The sequence below is a fragment of the Thamnophis elegans genome, chromosome 5 (genome assembly GCF_009769535.1).
Source record: "Thamnophis elegans isolate rThaEle1 chromosome 5, rThaEle1.pri, whole genome shotgun sequence".
In the NCBI taxonomy this organism is placed as follows: domain Eukaryota; kingdom Metazoa; phylum Chordata; class Lepidosauria; order Squamata; family Colubridae; genus Thamnophis; species Thamnophis elegans.
The window spans coordinates 28,842,843-28,861,437 of record NC_045545.1 but is presented as its reverse complement, the minus strand read 5'-3'; the positions used below and the strand labels follow the sequence as shown (position 1 = coordinate 28,861,437).

The window sequence follows — 18,595 nt, the reverse complement described above, 5'->3', positions numbered from 1 at the left end:
AAATGGTAGTTGACAGAGATGCCTACAGAGGAGAGTCAAGGGAGCAGTAAACACTAAAAAACTCCATCCTATGGGATATCGCTCATGGTTGATATCTTAATCCAGTCTTTTCTCTTGGTCAGTCAAAAGATAAATCAAGGAATTTCTAGCCACTATGTACACCATTTTCAAGGGAAAATCGGAGTACAACCATGATAAATTGATATTTTTCTTGGCTTTCATTAAACATGACCCTACATTATGATTCTAATTTACAGCCAAGTTCCGGTCCAGTGTTAGGTATTATCAGTGGTGGGTTGCTAGCCGGTTTACTACCGATTCGCTCATGCTCGTGCTTGCGCATGCACAGAAGCATATACAAAATCCAAAAAAGAAAGAAAAAAGACTAGAACCATGTGCATAAAGACAAAGTAACAAAGGCACGCAGTCTATTTTGTCATTTTGTCATCATGCACCCTTCTGTGTTGCTCTCCAAAACAAATGTGTGAATCACAGATTGCTCACTCTACAGAAGGGAATTTGATTTGGACTAGTATACCTCCTGCTGTTTCTAGTAAAAAAAATCTGGATTTTAAAAATGTGATTAAACTGATATAATTTAACATGCTTTGTGAACTCAAGTACAATCATTTTACCAATTTGAGCCAAAGTTTAATGACAGTGTTAATCTCATTAACTGCACAGTACTTAAAATGGATTTCCATTTAAGACTGTAATGCTCATTTGGTGAAATTTTTCCAGACTAATTGTAATCAATTTTCCTTGTTCACTTAATGGGCTTTTAATGGCTATGCTAAGCAGCCATGATGTGAATGGGAACATTATCATACATTTAAAAAAAATTACTTATTTTAAAATACCCTTCATAGTTAATCATTTAGATTTTATTTTTCAGCTGTAGTGTAATTTCCTAAAATAAATGGAAATCAGAAGATATTGGTAATAAATGTATGAAGGTTTCTTGTATTCAATAACTTTTGTATGCTACTTTTTTATTTACATTACATTAAAATTTTTGTATAGGCTGTTCTTCATTTATTGTACCACTAATAAAGAGTAACATCATATAGTAAAGTCTCTGTTAGAGAAGAGGAAACTTTCATGCTTTAGCACACTTTGCCCTAAAAGTGAAGGGAATTGTATTGTATATTTCAATACAATACACTAGCAGAGTTGGAAGGGACCTTGGAGGTCTTCTAGTCCAACCGACTGCCTAGGCAGGAAACCCTATAACATTTCAGACAAATGGCTATCCAACATCTTCTTAAAGACTTCCAGTGTTGGGGCATTCACAACTTCTGGAGGCAAGCTGGTCCACTGATTAATTGTTCTAACTGTCAGGAAATTTCTCCTCAGTTCTAAGTTGCTTATCTCCTTGATTAGTTTCCACCCATTGCCTCTTATTCTACCCTCAGGTGCCTTGGAGAATAGTTTGACTCCCTCTTCTTTGTGGCAACTCCTGAGATATTGGAACACTGCTTTCATGTCTCCCCTTGTCCTTCTTTCTATTAAACTAGACATACCCAGTTCCTGCAACCGTTCTTCATATGTTTTAGTCTCCAGTCCCTTAATCATCTTTGTTGCTCTTCTCTGCACTCTTTCTAGAGTCTCCACATCTTTTCTACATCGTGGTGACCAAAACTGAATGCAGTATTCCAAGTGCGGCCTTACCAAGGCATTATAAAGTGGTATTAACACTTCACGTGATCTTGATTCTATCCCTCTGTTTATGCAGCCTAGAACTGTGTTGGCTTTTTTGGCAGCTGCTGCTCACTGCTGGCTCATATTTAAATGGTTGTCCACTAAGATTCCAACATCCCTTTCACAGTTACTACTGTTGAGCAAGGTACCACCTATACTGTACCTGTGCATTTCGTTTTTGTTGCCTAAATGTAGAACCTTACTCTTTTCATGATTGAATTTCACTTTATTAGATAGTGTCCAATGTTCAAGTTTGTCAAGATCCTTCTGTATCTTTAGTCTATCTTCTGGAGTGTAGGTTATTCCTGCCAGTTTGGTGTCATATGCAAATTTGATGAGTTCCCCATTTATTCCCTCATCCAAATCATTAATAAAGATGTTGAAGAGTACTGGGCCCAAACAGAGCCTTGGAGTACTCCACTGCATACTTCCCTCCATGTAGATGCAGTTCCATTGAAGACTACACATTGAGTGCGGTTGGCCAGCCAGTTACAAATCCATCTGGTGGTGATGCTGTCTAACCCACATTCTTCTACTTTATCTAGTAGTAGGTTATGGTTTCCTTATCAAGTGCCTTACTGAACTCCAAGTAAACTATATCGACGACATTCCTCCCTTTCCTGCCTTAGAAATTGCAGATAGGTCTTAAGGTTGGTTAAAAAGGCATTGTGATAGATTTATTCATAAGAAAGTACTTCTGTCCAAATTGTCCACAAGGAATCTTGATCTGTGTGTTGAGTCCACTTTGTCAGGCCATCCTCTCTTTGGAATATAAGTTAGAATCTGCTTTCTGGGTTTGTTCACTTAAAATATACAGTTTCGGAACTGGAGGCTGAAATATATGAAAGCATGGTTGTAGGAATTTGATATGTCTAGTTTAATGAAAAGAAGGACATGGGGTGACATGATAGCAGTCTTCCAATATTTGATCGGCTACCACAAAGAAGAGGGGTCAACCTATTCTCAAGGCACCTGATGGCAGGAAAAGAAGCAATGGATAGAAACTAATCTTGGAGAGAAGCAACCTGGAATTAGGGAGAAATTTCTTGACAGTTGAACAATTAATCAGTGGAATGATTTGCCTCTAGAAGTTGCAGATGCTCCAATACTGGAGGTTTTTAAGAAGAGATTGGAAAAACATTTGCCTGAAATGGTATACAGTTTCCTGCCTTGGCATGGGTTGGACTAGAAGATCTCCAAGGTCCCTTTCAACTCTATTATTCTGCTTCACCTATTTTTCCATTTTCCAAAAGTGGAAACAGGAAAAAATCCCTGTCTGTTGAAAGTACAAACAATGGCTGTTAAACGGGGATTCCTTAAATGCTCCAGGTTACTTTCATAGTTGAACATAAGGTTTGGCTGTGTTTCTGATGCCATCTAATACAGTGTTTCTTAAACTGTATTTCATGAAACACCAGCATTCTCTGAATAACTCGACATCTTATTAACATGTTCCTTGAATTGTTTCCAAGATTCAAGCCAACAGTTTTGTGGATTTTGGATTCTTCATGTGATAGCCTTGGGGTTTTTGACACACACCCCCATTTATTTTGCAATTTATAGATGCTCTTAAATATTGGTCTTTCAATTTTTTCTTCCTCTGCCTATCAGAGTTAAAGGAGCATTCATAATAGTGGAAGGGAAGATATTTGCAGATTTTTCCTTAGAGGTTGTATTGAAACCATTGAATCATGGAAGTCTTTTGAACGAAAGTTTAGCCCAAATATGACCTTTTAAATATATTTTTTCCTTTGACAAATCTTTGTCAGACTGGGTTTAGAACATTTAAAGACATATTGAGTTGCTGTGTTGAATCCTCCTTCAACTAATGATTCCAGTCATTGATAAAATATAAAATCATATATAAGCTCATGCATCCAATTACAATTTATAATCTATTTATTATATGTAAAGAAAGTTTAAAACATTATTAAAATATAAAATAATTCAATATCTTTTATTGTTTTTCCCTTTTTAAAAAGAAATAGTCATAGGTATTCCTTATTGAAAAGTTTAATGCTGTGTCAATAATCTTGCCAATTGGGAAAGAATTTGATTTTGAACAGCTCTAGTAACTCCCAATAGAAAGTAATTGAAAGCTTCAGTGCTGGATCAAAAAAAACCAAATTCTTCATGTGATAGCCTTGGGGTTTTTGACACCCCCCCCCCCCATTTATTTTTGCAATTTTATAGATGCTCTTAAATATTGGTCTTTCAATTTTTTCTTCCTCTGCCTAACTGCAATCCTAATAGCAATTACCTTTTGGCAATTATTTCTTTCCACGCTAAAAGGATACTACTTATATGTTTAAGCAGAAATTTGAGCACCCTAATGGCCAAGTTGCCCTGCAGAGGAGATTTTTTTTAAGCTTAAATAATTTATGATGCTCAAGCTACAGTTTGAATACAATATTTATATTGTTCATTTCAAGGACAAGGAAAGTGCTTTCCATTTTAAGTTACTAAACCTATATGTGCAAATAAGAAATTCCTTTATATAATTGATAGTTTGAGATAATAAAACTAGGATATGGCATGTAAATAGCAAAAGTTATACGATGTAGAAATGATAAGTGTTTTGAAGAGAAATCTACATTTAAATTGTAAATGAATAAACAAATGTGAGCAGTAGATTCCATTAGTTTTTATTGCTAACTTGGTTTTGTATTTTCGAATTCATTTTATCTTACTACATAATATGGAATGTGTGGTGGATTTTTTTTTCTACTACAATTTGATTCCAAAGATTTGTGTAGTTGGATGCATACAAAATTGGCACAACATACAAGTAATTCATAATGTCTATGTATACTTCAGAGAATCTGAGAACAAGTTGTTGGATGCAAGAGCAAAATAGATTCAAGCTGTCTTTTTCTCACGTTGCCCCAGTTCAGCATTTTGGTATTCTCTATGGGTGCAGAGTTCAATGGGTGATTCTCTTCCCTTGTGATTTATTCCCTTCTTTTTAGATGGAACACAAATCATTCAGAGAGGCTTTCTGGGGCTCAGTAATAATGCAACAGGGAGCAGATAAAATTTTAAAAGCTTGTATAGTGGCCTGCTTGAATAACCATTGGATGTCAAACTGTATGGCTTAGTTTTTCCTGAAGAACTAAGATATGCTGGATTTCTATTCATGTGTAGTTTCTATATTTTATTTTCACTTAGCATCATCCAACATCACCACTCAATATTTTCCTTTTATGTTGTAAAATTCAGTTGAATTCAGACATTTGTGGAACTGCTCAACCGTAAAACATACACTACTGTACAGTTGAAATTAAAGTACTACCTCAGGAGCTTCAGTGATTAACTATATTTACCTCAGAATGAGAAACCTCCATTTTGCAAAGCCAAGCAAGCCTATCCAGAAGACATTAAGTGAAGCCCCTCACCAAAAGCCCTGTTGATACTGGTTGATCGTCCATGCTTTGCTTTTTGTGTATCAGATTTATATATACAGATAGTCCTGGACTGAATGGCCATTTGTTTAACAACTGTTTGAAATTACAGTTGTGCTGAAAAAGGTTACTTACAACCAGTCCTCATACTTAATGACTGTTACCAACCTCTCCATGGTTATATGATCAAAATCCAGTAGTTTGGCAACTAGCATGTATTTATGATGGTTTTCAGTGACTGGGGGGGGGGGTCACCTGGTCACTATTTGTGATTTTCTATCTCAATCTCAATCAGAATAGGTCTTCTAATCAATCCCCTGCTCAAGCAGGACACCCTATACCATTTCAGACAGGTGGTTGTCCAGTCTTTTCTTTAAAATCTCCAATGACAAAGCACCTAAAACATCTGAAGGCAAGATGTTCCACTGGTTGATTGTTCTCACTGTTAGGAAGATTGTCCTTAATTCCAGGTTGCTTCTCTTCTTAATTACTTTCCATCCATTGTTTCTTGTCCTGCTCTCTGGTGCATTGCAAAATAAGTTGATCCCCTCTCTGGCTGGCTTCCAATAAGCAAAATTCAACAGGGAAAGCCAGAATTGCTTAACGATGATGTGATTAGTTTAATGACCACAGCAAAAGAGCTTATAAAGTTGAGTGCAACTAATTTAACAACTGCCTTCCTTAGCAACAAAAGTTCCGTTTCCAATAGTGGTCATAAGTTGAGGATCCCCGTATTTCTGTTCAGAAAGGTCATTCAAACAGATTATGATTAAAACTGTAGAAACTAGTTGGTAAACACCCCCTTGAATCAAGCTCAATTCTTGGTAATTAGATAGCATATTCATGTAATTCTGTTGGAAACAGTAAGTGTTTTGCCACCCTCCTTCTTCTGGTATATTTCCAACTTCTCTCTCTAACCTTTTGCCCTGGGTTTTCTTATGATCACCCAACCAAGTGCACCAGTTTAATTTTTTTCAAGATCAGACAAGGTATCTGGTGTTGCTATTTATTTGGATAAGACCACATAGAGAAAGAAGAATAAAAATAAATGAAGTACAGTGTTTTTGAAAAACGTAACAGAGGTAAATTAATATATAAATAAAATCAGGTGTCAAGAAGAAATGCTGGAGGTGGATGAAATTGGCAAGTCAATCTTTTTTCTTCCCTCACACAAAGAGGACATGGATGAAATGTAGATATTACATTGCATCTACAAACAGCTGATATAAGGCTTCAGCCTTAATTGACTTCTTGATAAATATAGAGAAGTAGAAAGGTAAACTTGACAGAAATATGCAAGAGACATTATTTACGTTGAAAGGTTCTTTACGACATCCTGGGAAACATAATAATATTTAGAAATGTCTCATATGAATACCTTCCTGATTCACCAAAGTATAAGAAGGAAGGAAGGTACATTACAATCAACACACAAAGTTCTGGTTTTCATGTTTCCATTTCTCTCTTTTTTCTTTTGATGGCTAGCTTTTTAAGCAGATCTCACCATGAGCAGCTACATATTTCTCAACATTTTTGGATTGTTACTTTTCTTAAAATAAAAATCTTTTTGTTGCTGTTAGTTACTCCAGTGTTGGCTATCACACACCCCAAAACTACGTAGATTTGGAAACATCAATTAAAAACAGTTTTGTAAAAGTTTATTTCTGCGGAGGCAGGAGTTCCAACTCCATCCAGATTCCAAGTGAGGGGTTAGATCTCCTACAAGGACATGTGATGGCAGGGAAATTATATGCTTGGTAGAATGTTTTCATCCTTGGGAATAGATATCTAGATGTCTGGTGAAAGACATCTTCTAAGGTAGACATCTTAGGGACAGAACTAATAAGTTGATATGGATTCTGGTACAATGGATGCTCAGCTTAAGTGTCTTTAAAACATGACCCCTGATTTCATGTCATTAAGATCATAACCGAACACCTGAATTGTTTGAAGAAATACACAGTGATGACAGTGACCTAAATAATTAGAAGAGAAGGATTGCATTGTATATTCCATATTCTCATATTGTATTGTAGCAAGATCTTTATTAGGAACTTCATTTCTCTTACGGTTTTGGATGAAAGCCCATAGTTGTTCTTCTCTAGACTTAAATCAGGTAGTTGCATGTTCTACTAAAGCTCTGTATTAATTAGATACTAACTTCTGATATCCATTTGTAGGAAGGAACAGCCTTTCCAAGACTTATGAATGTGCCCGCTCCTGCCTTGATGCTTTGACACCAAGGCTCTTCTTGTGATTGTAAAGCTATTTATTACCCATATTTGGGTGCCTTACTCTGCACACCAGAATATTGCTTGGTTACTCAGTGTCCCAGATAGCTCAGTGGGTAGGTAGATAGAAATAAATAAATATTGGAAACTGACATGCAGCCCAGGCAAAGTGACTGGTATTTACTATCTTTATTTCCAAGGGTACATAACCTCTGCTGGGCTAAAAATTTTATAACAGTTTTAACAATTAAAAATACACAAGGCATTAATCTTCTATGAGAAATTGACATTTTAAACTATTGTCACTTCTAACAATCACACACAATAAATATAAGGTTTGAATTGATGTTAAGACTTTAAAGATTAATATCAACATTGCTAATGGACCAGGGTTGCACTGTGAACCAGTACTCCTGGCTTAAAAAAATAGTGACACACCCTTAAATTTATTTAACCCTGAGTAAACCATATATAATTCTGACACAATATGATATACAATGTCCTAGATGTGGCTTCTGAAGTCATTGACCATGAAAACCCTAACTAAAGTTTTCACCGTCTTTCTCTCTACAGAAAGTAGAATCCACTGATCGACATTATTAAGTTTCCTATCCAGCAATTAGGAGATTTCATTATTATTCCACCAGCTTGATTGACAAGTAACAAAATAGGTAGATCTTAATACATCAATAAATTCAGAACAAACCCTCAATAGTATTTTGTGTGTCTGTTATGGTCAGGATGGTGAAATACGTTTATGTGTGTCAGCAAAAATAACAAGAATGCTTTGACTTCATAAAAGAATAAGTCTTCATAAAAGAATATTGGAGCGCAATACAAAAAACCCACACAAACAGTCATCTGATAATTACCAGCATTACAATTACCCATGTTAACTGAATAGATAAAGAGTGACAATATGGCTAATAGGAAAGCAGCATATGTACAATATGTTCTCTTGTTTTGTTCTAACTATTTGTAATGGGGAGAACATCTTGTATTTACTGTGGCAAATAAATAAGCAGGGAACATTCATAATGTATGAGCAATAAAGCAACAGAAAGGAAGTAAATTAAAAAGCATAAATATTAATTTTTTACACAATAAAAAGCCTGGACAATAAGTAGGTCCTTGATACTAAAAAAAATATAACAAAATAGATGTCACACGTGTTCTCTGGGAAGGTTTTCAGAGTTGCAAGGCCACCAGCCTTATGTTTCTTGTTAGCTTTTCATATTTTATATTATGGCACCAATAACAGAGCCTCAGGAATTGATTTGAGGGTAAGGTAAAATATGTGGAAAGAGCTATTCCTTTAGATACTGTAAACTCAATCCATAAGTAAATTTACTAATAAAAGTAGGATTTTGAAATGAGATCAGAAGTGGATCTCTGTGTTGGTATAGATGCCATAATTCTGGAGGAATATAATCACATTGACTGGACAGTATCTTACTGCCTTATTTATATTAACTAAAGTTTCTGGAACATCTTTAGGAGCAGCCCCTTGAATAACACATTGCAATAATCCAGTCCATAATATTACTACAGCATGGATTCGTTGTTTTACTAAAGCACACTTTTTATAAAGGACTTTGTGCCACTGAGAGATATTTGTGCCTTCAACAATCAAAGTCTATCTAGAAACACCTCATTCTGCACTGAATCATCTTGCAGTTCAAGTATTTAATGGTTCCCCTATCTTTCCTTGTTAAATGAGCTGAGAGCAATAGATTTATTTATCTAGCGACATATAATTGATTACTTCATTGTAACAAGCCTAGGATCAAGACACATAGCTGTGGCTTGAATTCACATTCCCTTGCGGTGTTTAAGAGATTTACACCATGCTATAGAATATGGTCATTTGCTCATTTGCTTAGAAAGGAAAATCGTCTAAGAAATCTCAGCTCAGTATTCCCCAGAGGCTGCCTGCTTAATTTCCCCCTTTATTTTCAGGTTTTTTTAAAAAGTAAAATTATATAGCTAAGTTTTGATAAAACAAGATGAATCCATTCTTAGAATGTGATTTTTTTAATTCACTTGCAAGAACTAGTTTAGTCATATAGACAGAATGAATTAGGACAAATTGCGGAGCAAATGCATACAGAATACTGAAATAATGAGAATGAAAAACTTGTGGAGTTAAATTTCTCAAAAGAAAAAGTTGAGAAGTGTATAGAACAAAATGATATCTATATTGATGCATAGAAGTATAGAAACAAGGGGGAAAGTAGAAAAGATGAAATGTGTGTCCTCGCTTGTGAAGCACATTGTCTCCCCTTTTGTAGTTGTGTTGCAACATCACACATGAATGTTGAGGGTGGAGCTTGTATCATCATGATGGACATCTCCATTCTCAGAAGTGTTGACTTTCGGGGAATGCCCTTAGGGAAGTATGGAGAAACATGATGAAAGGCATTGGTGTAAGCTACCATATTTTTCGGAGTATAAGATGCACCAAGATTTTGAAGACAGAAATTTAAAAAAAAAAGGTTTTTTGCACTCTCGTTTGCAAAAATGGGCCCCCTTTCCCCCAAAAAGGCATGAATAGCCTTTAGGAGGTTTGTAGAATGCTCCTGGTGGGTGGGTGTGCAAAATTGAACAGAAAACAGCCCGTTTTTTCGCTCATTCTGCAACTCCCAGGAGCACTCTGGAAGCCTCCTAAAGGCTATGCACAGCCATTTTGGTGAAGGAGGCGGGGTGTTTCGGGAGGCAAAAAAATGCTGTATTCAGTGTATAAGAGGCACCCAGATTTTCAGCCTCTTTTTATACTCTGAAAAATATGGTAGATTTAAATGTACTTTGTTTTTTTATTCCATGCTCTAATTTTATTTTCTATTCGAGAGCCAATGTGGTTCTAGTGATTAAGCCCACCAGGCTATAAACAAGGAGACTGTGATTTCTAATCCTGCCTAGGTATGGAAAGCTGGCTGGGTTGATTTGGGTCAATCACTCTTTCTCAGCCCACAAAGTGAAGCTCAGGCAACTAGCTGGTCAGTTAATTCTTGTTGCAACTAGTGTATCAATGCTTGGCTGATCTAAAAAAGTGTTTTAAGGGAAAAACTAGGGGGAAAATACTTTTTATTTATCACCCCTTTTTGACACTTGTAGAATGTTGCTTGTGTTTCAGTGGTCTCTCAGAGGCTTCTCTTAATTCAGAAAAAAAGACCTCTAAGCTAGCAAAACTATGCCCCAAAATTCTATTATTGTTAGAGTTCCTTGAGGCCCACTGTAAAAAATGGCTTCCAAGCCTGACAATTATTTTGCCACCATATTTTGGTAAAGATAACTTAAGGAACTGCAAACTGGGCACTGAGGATATACTGGTCCTTGACTGCCCATCTCTACATAATTCAGATCTAATCATAAATTGAAACCAAGTGTAAGACTTTGATGGTGCTCCATTACTATATATTTTCACTAGGAAGGTTACTCTAAGTCAGTGAAGTTTTACACTAAGACAAACACACTAAAAAATTTTTTTGTAGACACCACATTTAACTAACAAGTGAGCTATTCTCATCTTCAGATTCTTTTGGGATGGAGCCAATTTTAGTTCCACATAATGGCGCTAGTTCGCACAACAAATTAAAAGCATTGCTTGAATAAGTGGACACCTCATGGTTGAATCAACTGGACCCTTTGCTGGATTTTTCTTTTGTTGTTTTTAAAGTCAAGTGAATATTGAAGGTGTCCTGTTATTAAGTATTAAGATAGCTTGGGACCTATGATTTAACCAGAGATTTGCTGGTAAATAATTGGTTACTTTGGCAAACTGCTTGGGAAGGTGGGAGGTCATTATAGCACCTACGTTTTCTTTAAGCAAAACACAAGCCAAGCAAATTCCTCAGCCAGAGTTTAGGCAAGAATAAAGGAAAAGGAAACAGTTCAGACAGCTTTTTCCTTTGGTAAACTTGCTTTTCACTTCACAGGGTGAAAGAAGCCTTTTCAAAAAATGAGATGTCAGCCATGAAAAAGAGATGGCATAAGTAAAAATTTCACTGAAAGAAAGTCTCTGTCTCAAACAACTGAATGAGAACCCTTAATTTAATATACAAGTGAAACTTGAAAAATTAGAATATCGTGCAAAAGTTCATTTATTTCAGTAATGCAACTTAAAAGGTGAAACTAATATATGAGATAAGACTCATTACATGCAAAGCAAGATAGTTCAAGCCGTGATTTGTCATAATTGTGATGATTATGGCGTACAGCTCATGAAAACCCCAAATCCACCATCTCAGAAAATTAGAATATTACATGCAATCAATAAACAAGGATGTACATAGAACAATATCGGACCTCTGAGAAGTATAAGCATGCATATATACTCAGTACTTGGTTTGGGCCCCTTTTGCAGCAATTACTGCTTCAATGCGGCGTGGCATGGAAGCCATCAGCCTGTGGCAACTGCTGAGGTGTTATGGAAGACCAGGATGCTTCATAGCAGCCTTCAGCTCTTCTGCATTGTTCGGTCTCATGTCTCTCATCCTTCTCTTGGCAATCCCCATAGATTCTCTATGGGATTCAGGTCAGGCGAGTTTGCTGGCCAATCAAGCACAATAATCCAACAGTTATTGAACCAGGTTTTGGTGCTTTTGGCAGTGGGCAGCTGGAAAATGAAGTCAGCATCCCCATAAGCTCGTCTGCGGAAGGAAGCATAAAGTGCTCCAAAATCTCCTGGTAGACGGCTGTGTTGACCCTGGTCTTAATGAAGCACAGTGGTCCAAAGGCCTGTTGCTCAATGGTCCAAAGTCCTCTTTTCTGATGAGAGCAACTTTTGCCAAAAGCACCAATGTACAATCTATGTACAATCCTTGTTTTATTGATTGCATGTAATATTCTAATTTTCTGAAATAATGGATTTGGGGTTTTCATGAGCTGTACGCCATAATCATCACAATTATGACAAATCACGGCTTGAACTATCTTGCTTTGAATGTAATGAGTCTTATCTCATATATTAGTTTTCACCTTTTAAGTTGCATTACTGAAATAAATGAACTTTTGCACGATATTCTAGTTTTTTGAGTTTCACCTGTATATATCCAAGTTAAGATTACTTTTAGGTGTCTGTGTTGAAGAACCACTCCTAAAATATTAAATGGCCAAAAAAATTTCTAGTAAACCCAAGGTAATTTCAAACTTTTGGGGATGTTAGCATTGCTTGGGCTGGTTCCATCTTCTCTGGAAATGAGGCATTCAATGAAGAGAATATGATTCCCACTCCTTGTTTGCTGACTCTATGTAGTGTGTGGGTAGAAAAGCCTCCATATATTTAGCAAAATTATTTGGATGAGTATATTATTTTTGCTTGCTCTCTCAGATCTTTCAAGACAATATGATTATAAAAATCAATTTACATCTTTTTCTAAAATGCCAGAGGTTCAGGACCCCTTCAGGATAGGGGAATATACTGTACTTTAAATAAACCTCCATGTTTATGATTTAAAAAAATAAAAGCAAAAATAAAAACAAAAGCAGGGACTTTCCCCCTTCATGTATTAATATTTGAGAGAACTTGAATATGATATTTGCCAGTGGGCTATCCATTTATTTAAAAAAATAACAATTTTTAAAAAAACTTTCCTAAACATTTTTTCTTTCATGACCCCTTTCTACTTTAAAGGTTATACAGGACCTCTAGAGAATATTGTTATAGGGTGACATTTATCAATATTTATTGTATTAAAAATCAGATTAGATGTTTTTGCTATCACTATTTTTTTCATAATTGCTTGCTGAGATTTTAATATGTCTACTATATTATATGATATTATATTTATTATATTATATTACATTACATTATATTATATTATATTTATTATATTATATTTCAACATATAGTGGCTTTGAGAAACACTGACCTAGACTTCTTGCTCCTTTGGCCTGGTTTGTTGACCTGATTAATATCTTATGTATGTATGTTTTAAAATAAACTGCAGTATTACATCTGCTAAATAAAAAGAAGTTATCTCAATGTAGGGACATAGAGAACTATGATTTGTTTCAGCATTATAGTGCTTTGATTTTGTTTCTCCCTTGTTTCTGCTTAGGAAATGAAGTTCTCCCTCCAGGAACTCCAGTTGGAAATGGATTAACAGCAGAAGCTGCAGAAGATCTTGGTCTGTCTAAGGGGGATTGCTGTAGCTGCCTCTCTTATTGATGCACACGCTGGAGGATTAGGTATTTATATGTTTGTTGGTTTTGTCATGTAGATGCTTGAGTGTAAAGGCCTGAATCATAGAATAGGATCTCTCCTGCATTTTAAGTTAGATCAACTAACTGAAATCTTGCAGCCAATTCTACATAGAGCTACAGTACCTCTGAAGAAATCTCAGAAGCTCCAACTGATCAACGTATGGCACCATTTGTTAGCAACATTATACCTGTGCTGTGGTCCACTGCACTAATTACAGATTGCTTCCAAGTCAGAGGGTTAACTATTGTCTTTATATGGTACCTGCTGAACTATCTTTTCTGCCCAAATTCGGCTGGTCCTGCCTGTGTGATCTCTGAAGGCATGCTGAGGATCACTACCGAAAATGAGGGAGATGGGCAATCAATCAGTGTTCCTTCTGAGTGGTCCCCTCAGCTTTTTAGAATATCTTAGCTTTTGAGATAAGGAATGCCATTAACCTCTTGGCCTATAAAAAATTATAGACTCTTGAAGGAGTGCAGAGAAGAGTAACAATGATGATTAGGGGACAGGAGGCTAAAAGATGAAGAACGCTTGCAGGAACTCGTATGTCTAGTTGAATGAAAAGAAGTACTAGGGGAGACATGATAGCAGTGTTCCAATATCTCAGGGGTTGCCACAAAGAAGGGAGAGTCAAGCTATTCTCCAAAGTACCTGAGGGTAGGACAAGAAGCAATGGGTGGAAACTAATCAAGGAGAGAAGCAACCTAGAACTGAGGAGAAATTTCCTGACAGAACAATTAATCAGTGGAACAACTTGCTTCCAGAAGTTGTGAATGCTCCAACACTAGAAGTTTTTAAGGATGTTTGTCTGAAGTGGTGTAGGGTTTCCTGCATAAGCAGGGGGTTGAACTAGAAGACCTCCAAGGTCCCTTCCAACTCTGTTATTCTATTCTATTCTAAATTTAGAAAACATGTCTATTCTACTAGGACTATTTTAGTTTAGGGAGATGAGATTAGGGAGGATGAGACAGATAGATTGCTAATTTTATGGGTTGTTGGTTTTTTTTTATTGTAAACCACCTCAAGTCCATTTGTGGAAGTGGATAGGTTATCTCTCACAAATGAAAGCAAGTATATGTGTCCCAGGATAATGTTATAGGATAGAATCTTCTCTGGCTAGAAGAGAGATTTTCTCTTCTAGCCAGAGAGAAGTTCCCTGAAGATGGGCTTCAGGCTGAGTCCTGAAGCTCAAGAAGACAAAACCTCTGGTCCTGGTGACCACCCAGATTGGGTCCCTAGATTAGAGATAACCATGAGAAAAAAAAATCCATTAAATCAGACGATGGCCAGGAAGGCATTAAAACACCATTAGAAAAATTTGTTGATTTTATTTCATCAATTTTTTTACTGATGATCATGACAAGACTGTAGGCAAGCCTATGTCCAGTGGACATCCACATAAAACAATACTCATAACAAACAATTATCTAAAAGAATACCCTTGAATCTCTAATTATATGGCACCTTCTGCAGAAGAAGACATAAAATGTAAACTATTGATAAGCTGTGCTAAATAATATAGATAACAGATTGAGGGAAAAAAGGGAGAATATCATGAGTACATTGATAGTTCTTCAGAGCAGTCCCACATGCTTCAGTTGTCTGTTCTTGTGATATTGCTCAACAAGAGCGTTCAAATTTTTATCTTCTGTTCGATTACAATATATTGAAAGTGAATTCTTTTTGCAGTGCAAATGTTTCTTTGTCAGAACATACATGTGTTACTGAAATCACGGGGTTAAACAGATTGTACCATTGTGTCTTTTGCCTCATAAACTTTAATTTCAGTACATTCTTCAGCTTGCATCCAGTACAAATACAACCTGATGCTTTTTTTCCCTCCTTCTGTTGCTTCACATGACTCCAGATCTGATCCTGGCATATGAAGCAGATTTGGCCTACAGTTAAAATCCTGTTGTACTAGCAGATGTCTGTTCCACATATTATAGATATTCATGTCTAAAGTACAGATTCTTAACCCGGTCATTTAATGTCTAATAATTTATTCCATATCATTGTTGTTCATTTTACAGTCAAATAAATTTTTTTATCTGCTTTGAAAAAATAAAATTCACTAGGTCAAGTTAACTGGACAGAGAATAAGTAGCAGGTAATTCAGCTGATATATATCTTAGACATTTCCTTTGAAAAATAATTAATTCTACTTTTCAGGATGACCAGTGTCAGGTTTAGCTCTCTCTCTGGAAAGAAGTTTTGGGAGAGTTTTCATTCTTAAGTGTTGATAAATTCAAATGAATTCTAGACTTCCGAAGTATAAACACAATTCCTTCTTTTTTTAGTCAATTTGGTGCTGTCTTTTAAGTGGATCAATTGTTCAATTTCCAGGCATACATTAGAAAGAAATGCTTCTAAAATACTGTTTCTCATGTTTGTAAACAATGCAAAACTGAAAGGAAAATGTGGGAGAATTCTTGGTGGAATCTATAGCCTCCTCCTTGTCTTTTTATCCACTTACCAGTAGATAGACAGTTTTTAAAAACTATTTCTTCTTTATTTCTGATCCATTTGTTTGTCACTGTGGAAATACTGTGGGAATTAATTACAAAGCAAGAAAGAGGATAGGGAGATTTAAATTGTTAGTGATTTATTTAATGTGCTAGAAACCTTGGACAATTGTGTTTTTCATTGGGCAAGTAGATTTTTGAAAAATGAAATGTTCTTGTTTTCTTATCTTATTTTCCATTATTACTTTGATTGGAAAGCAGTGGTGGCTGCTTTATAGATTCAGCAAAATTATTTCTATATACAACTGCCTACTATTTTACTACACAGATAGTACCCAGCTGTGTATAATATTGGTACAGAATTGATTTCAGGACCTGAAATCTGGTTTAGTTTTCCTTTTTAAAGAAAGACACATTGTGTAACAGGCCTCTTTGTGCAATTACACATTTTTCAGCCTGAATTGCTGCATATAAGAAGTCTGCTGCATTTTGATAGTCAAGAATTCTGTTTTGCATTTGCATTTCTGTTTTATCTCAGTTGAATATGTGCTAGTGCTTCATTCTCTAATGATTAGGAGTACAGCTGACGTCTCTTTAGGTTATTGTTAAGAATGCCTCTCAAAAGTTTACTATTAAAAATCAGTGCCCCACTGTACTTTGTGAAATACAAGTATACAAAACTATGGAAATTTCCTCAAATAGAAATTGCAAATCTGCAGAATGTGATTATCTGCTTAGACGGAGATAAAGAATGTCTTCTTTATAAATGAATATTAGTTGAAGGATCAATAAAAACCTTCATTCTTAATATATGGGGTCTCAGTAAAGGATACATTTACTTTTGTACAAAATTTGTGTGAAGTTTATATACATAAATACAAACTAGCTGATAAAGAAACTGGAATAGAAGTCAGCATATAGTAAAGGATGCAGCTTGATTTAACATGTCATACATGAACTTAAGTTTTGAATATCAAGAGATGAAAATAATTGCCCACAGTAACCTCAAAATACAATCTGTCTCTAGAGACCCAGTGGATATTTAATAAACATTTCACTTAAAATCCAACAGGATTCCATTTTGAAAATGTTTTGATATTAAAAAAAGAGAGATTTAATGTAGATGCATGTGTTTATTTTAGAAGTGAAAGATGCCATTGCTTATTGACAAAAAGCATCTTATTGATATTTTCCTTTTCAAAATTCAGCACTGAGATTTGATTACTCCTTAGTTACTGAAAAAAATAATTATAAAAGATCAACACTCATTTTAATACTGTTTCATAGTCATTTGCATTTTGGTTTAAATTAAATATTAAAATTAAAGTAGAGCTATACAGCATGTAGAGTTTCTTAGAATCTATACTGTTTCTTGAAATTTTAAGACCGAATCCAGATATAACTTAGGTGTAATAAAAACAGTAGAAACCAAGTAAGAGTTTAGTTGTTTGTTTATGTACTGTCCACCTCTTTTGATAGGACGTATGGAGAAAACCTTAAGTATGTCTATTAAGAACAACCTCCAATTTTATTTATTTAGAATTTATCCAAAGAAAATTCCCTATGATTGCAAGTTGCATTTTAATAACCATAGTCTGAATATTCAAAAAGATTATAACTATATTTTGTTGATAGTATTACCTTCAGAAGTGGAGACTGTATTTAGAAAAATTTCGTCTTGTTTCTGCCAGCAGTTTTCATAGTCAGTTCACATAAAACTAAAGAAGTAAACAATATAAGGTTTAGCATCAAGCATTAGTGAATGTTTAGATATTATTTACAGTTAAATGAAGTAGTCATGTCTTAAATTGAAATTCAGAATCAGTAAGAACAAACGAAGGGTCTGTTCAGCCTAGAATGACGTATTTAATTCAGCATTTTTCTTCAAAACAGTGACCAGCTAGGAGGACTAACTCATTAACAAGGCATGAACGCAACAGTTGGTTTGCACTGGAACATATTGCCTCTGATTCTAGAAATTCCATAAAATTCTGATGGTTGATAGAGACAGATAAAAGTACCTTCCAAGAATTGTCTGTGTTTTTTTTTAAAGTATTTGAAGCAAATGAAATAGAGGGTGCAAAAAGAGCTTATAAATATATAAGCTTGATAACACAGAATATCCTTTTAAAGCTATCTGTTATATTTCATACAGCTGTAAATCTGAGCTCTCCCGACATTTAATCCCTTATTCAGGAATCAGCATACTTGGCAAGAATGTCATAGGACTTGACTCAGCAGGATAGTCTGTTCATTGCAGACAAGAGTGAAGGCATATTCACATAGAAATCTGCCCACTTCAGGACACCCAAATCACATTCACTATGTAGGTCTATGCTCCAGGGTTTAAGTGCCAGGCTTCTTCTCTTGGCTTTCCTTGATGCCTTGGAGGCACCTGATGTACATTGAAATAACAATTGTTTTTTATCACAAGAACACTGGTTCCTACCTTGCAGCCATATTCACTATACTATAAGCCATCAGACCTCTCTACATCTTTATTATAGCATATTTTGTAATACAGCTATACCTCATATAAACAGCTATTTTCCTTTGGACTCTCAGTAATTTTACTGGGAAAGTCCTGGTTCC

At 35.5% G+C, this 18,595-nt stretch overlaps 1 protein-coding gene across 1 annotated transcript in view; it reads left to right on the top strand.

The window, feature by feature from the left end:
- FGGY (FGGY carbohydrate kinase domain containing) overlaps positions 1 to 18,595 on the top strand; it is a 191,530-nt gene that overhangs the window by 65,029 nt on the left and 107,906 nt on the right. Inside the window, 2 exon segments of the mRNA XM_032217552.1 lie at positions 13,393 to 13,472; positions 13,474 to 13,522. Of these exon segments, the coding sequence (XP_032073443.1) occupies positions 13,393 to 13,472; positions 13,474 to 13,522 (129 nt within the window).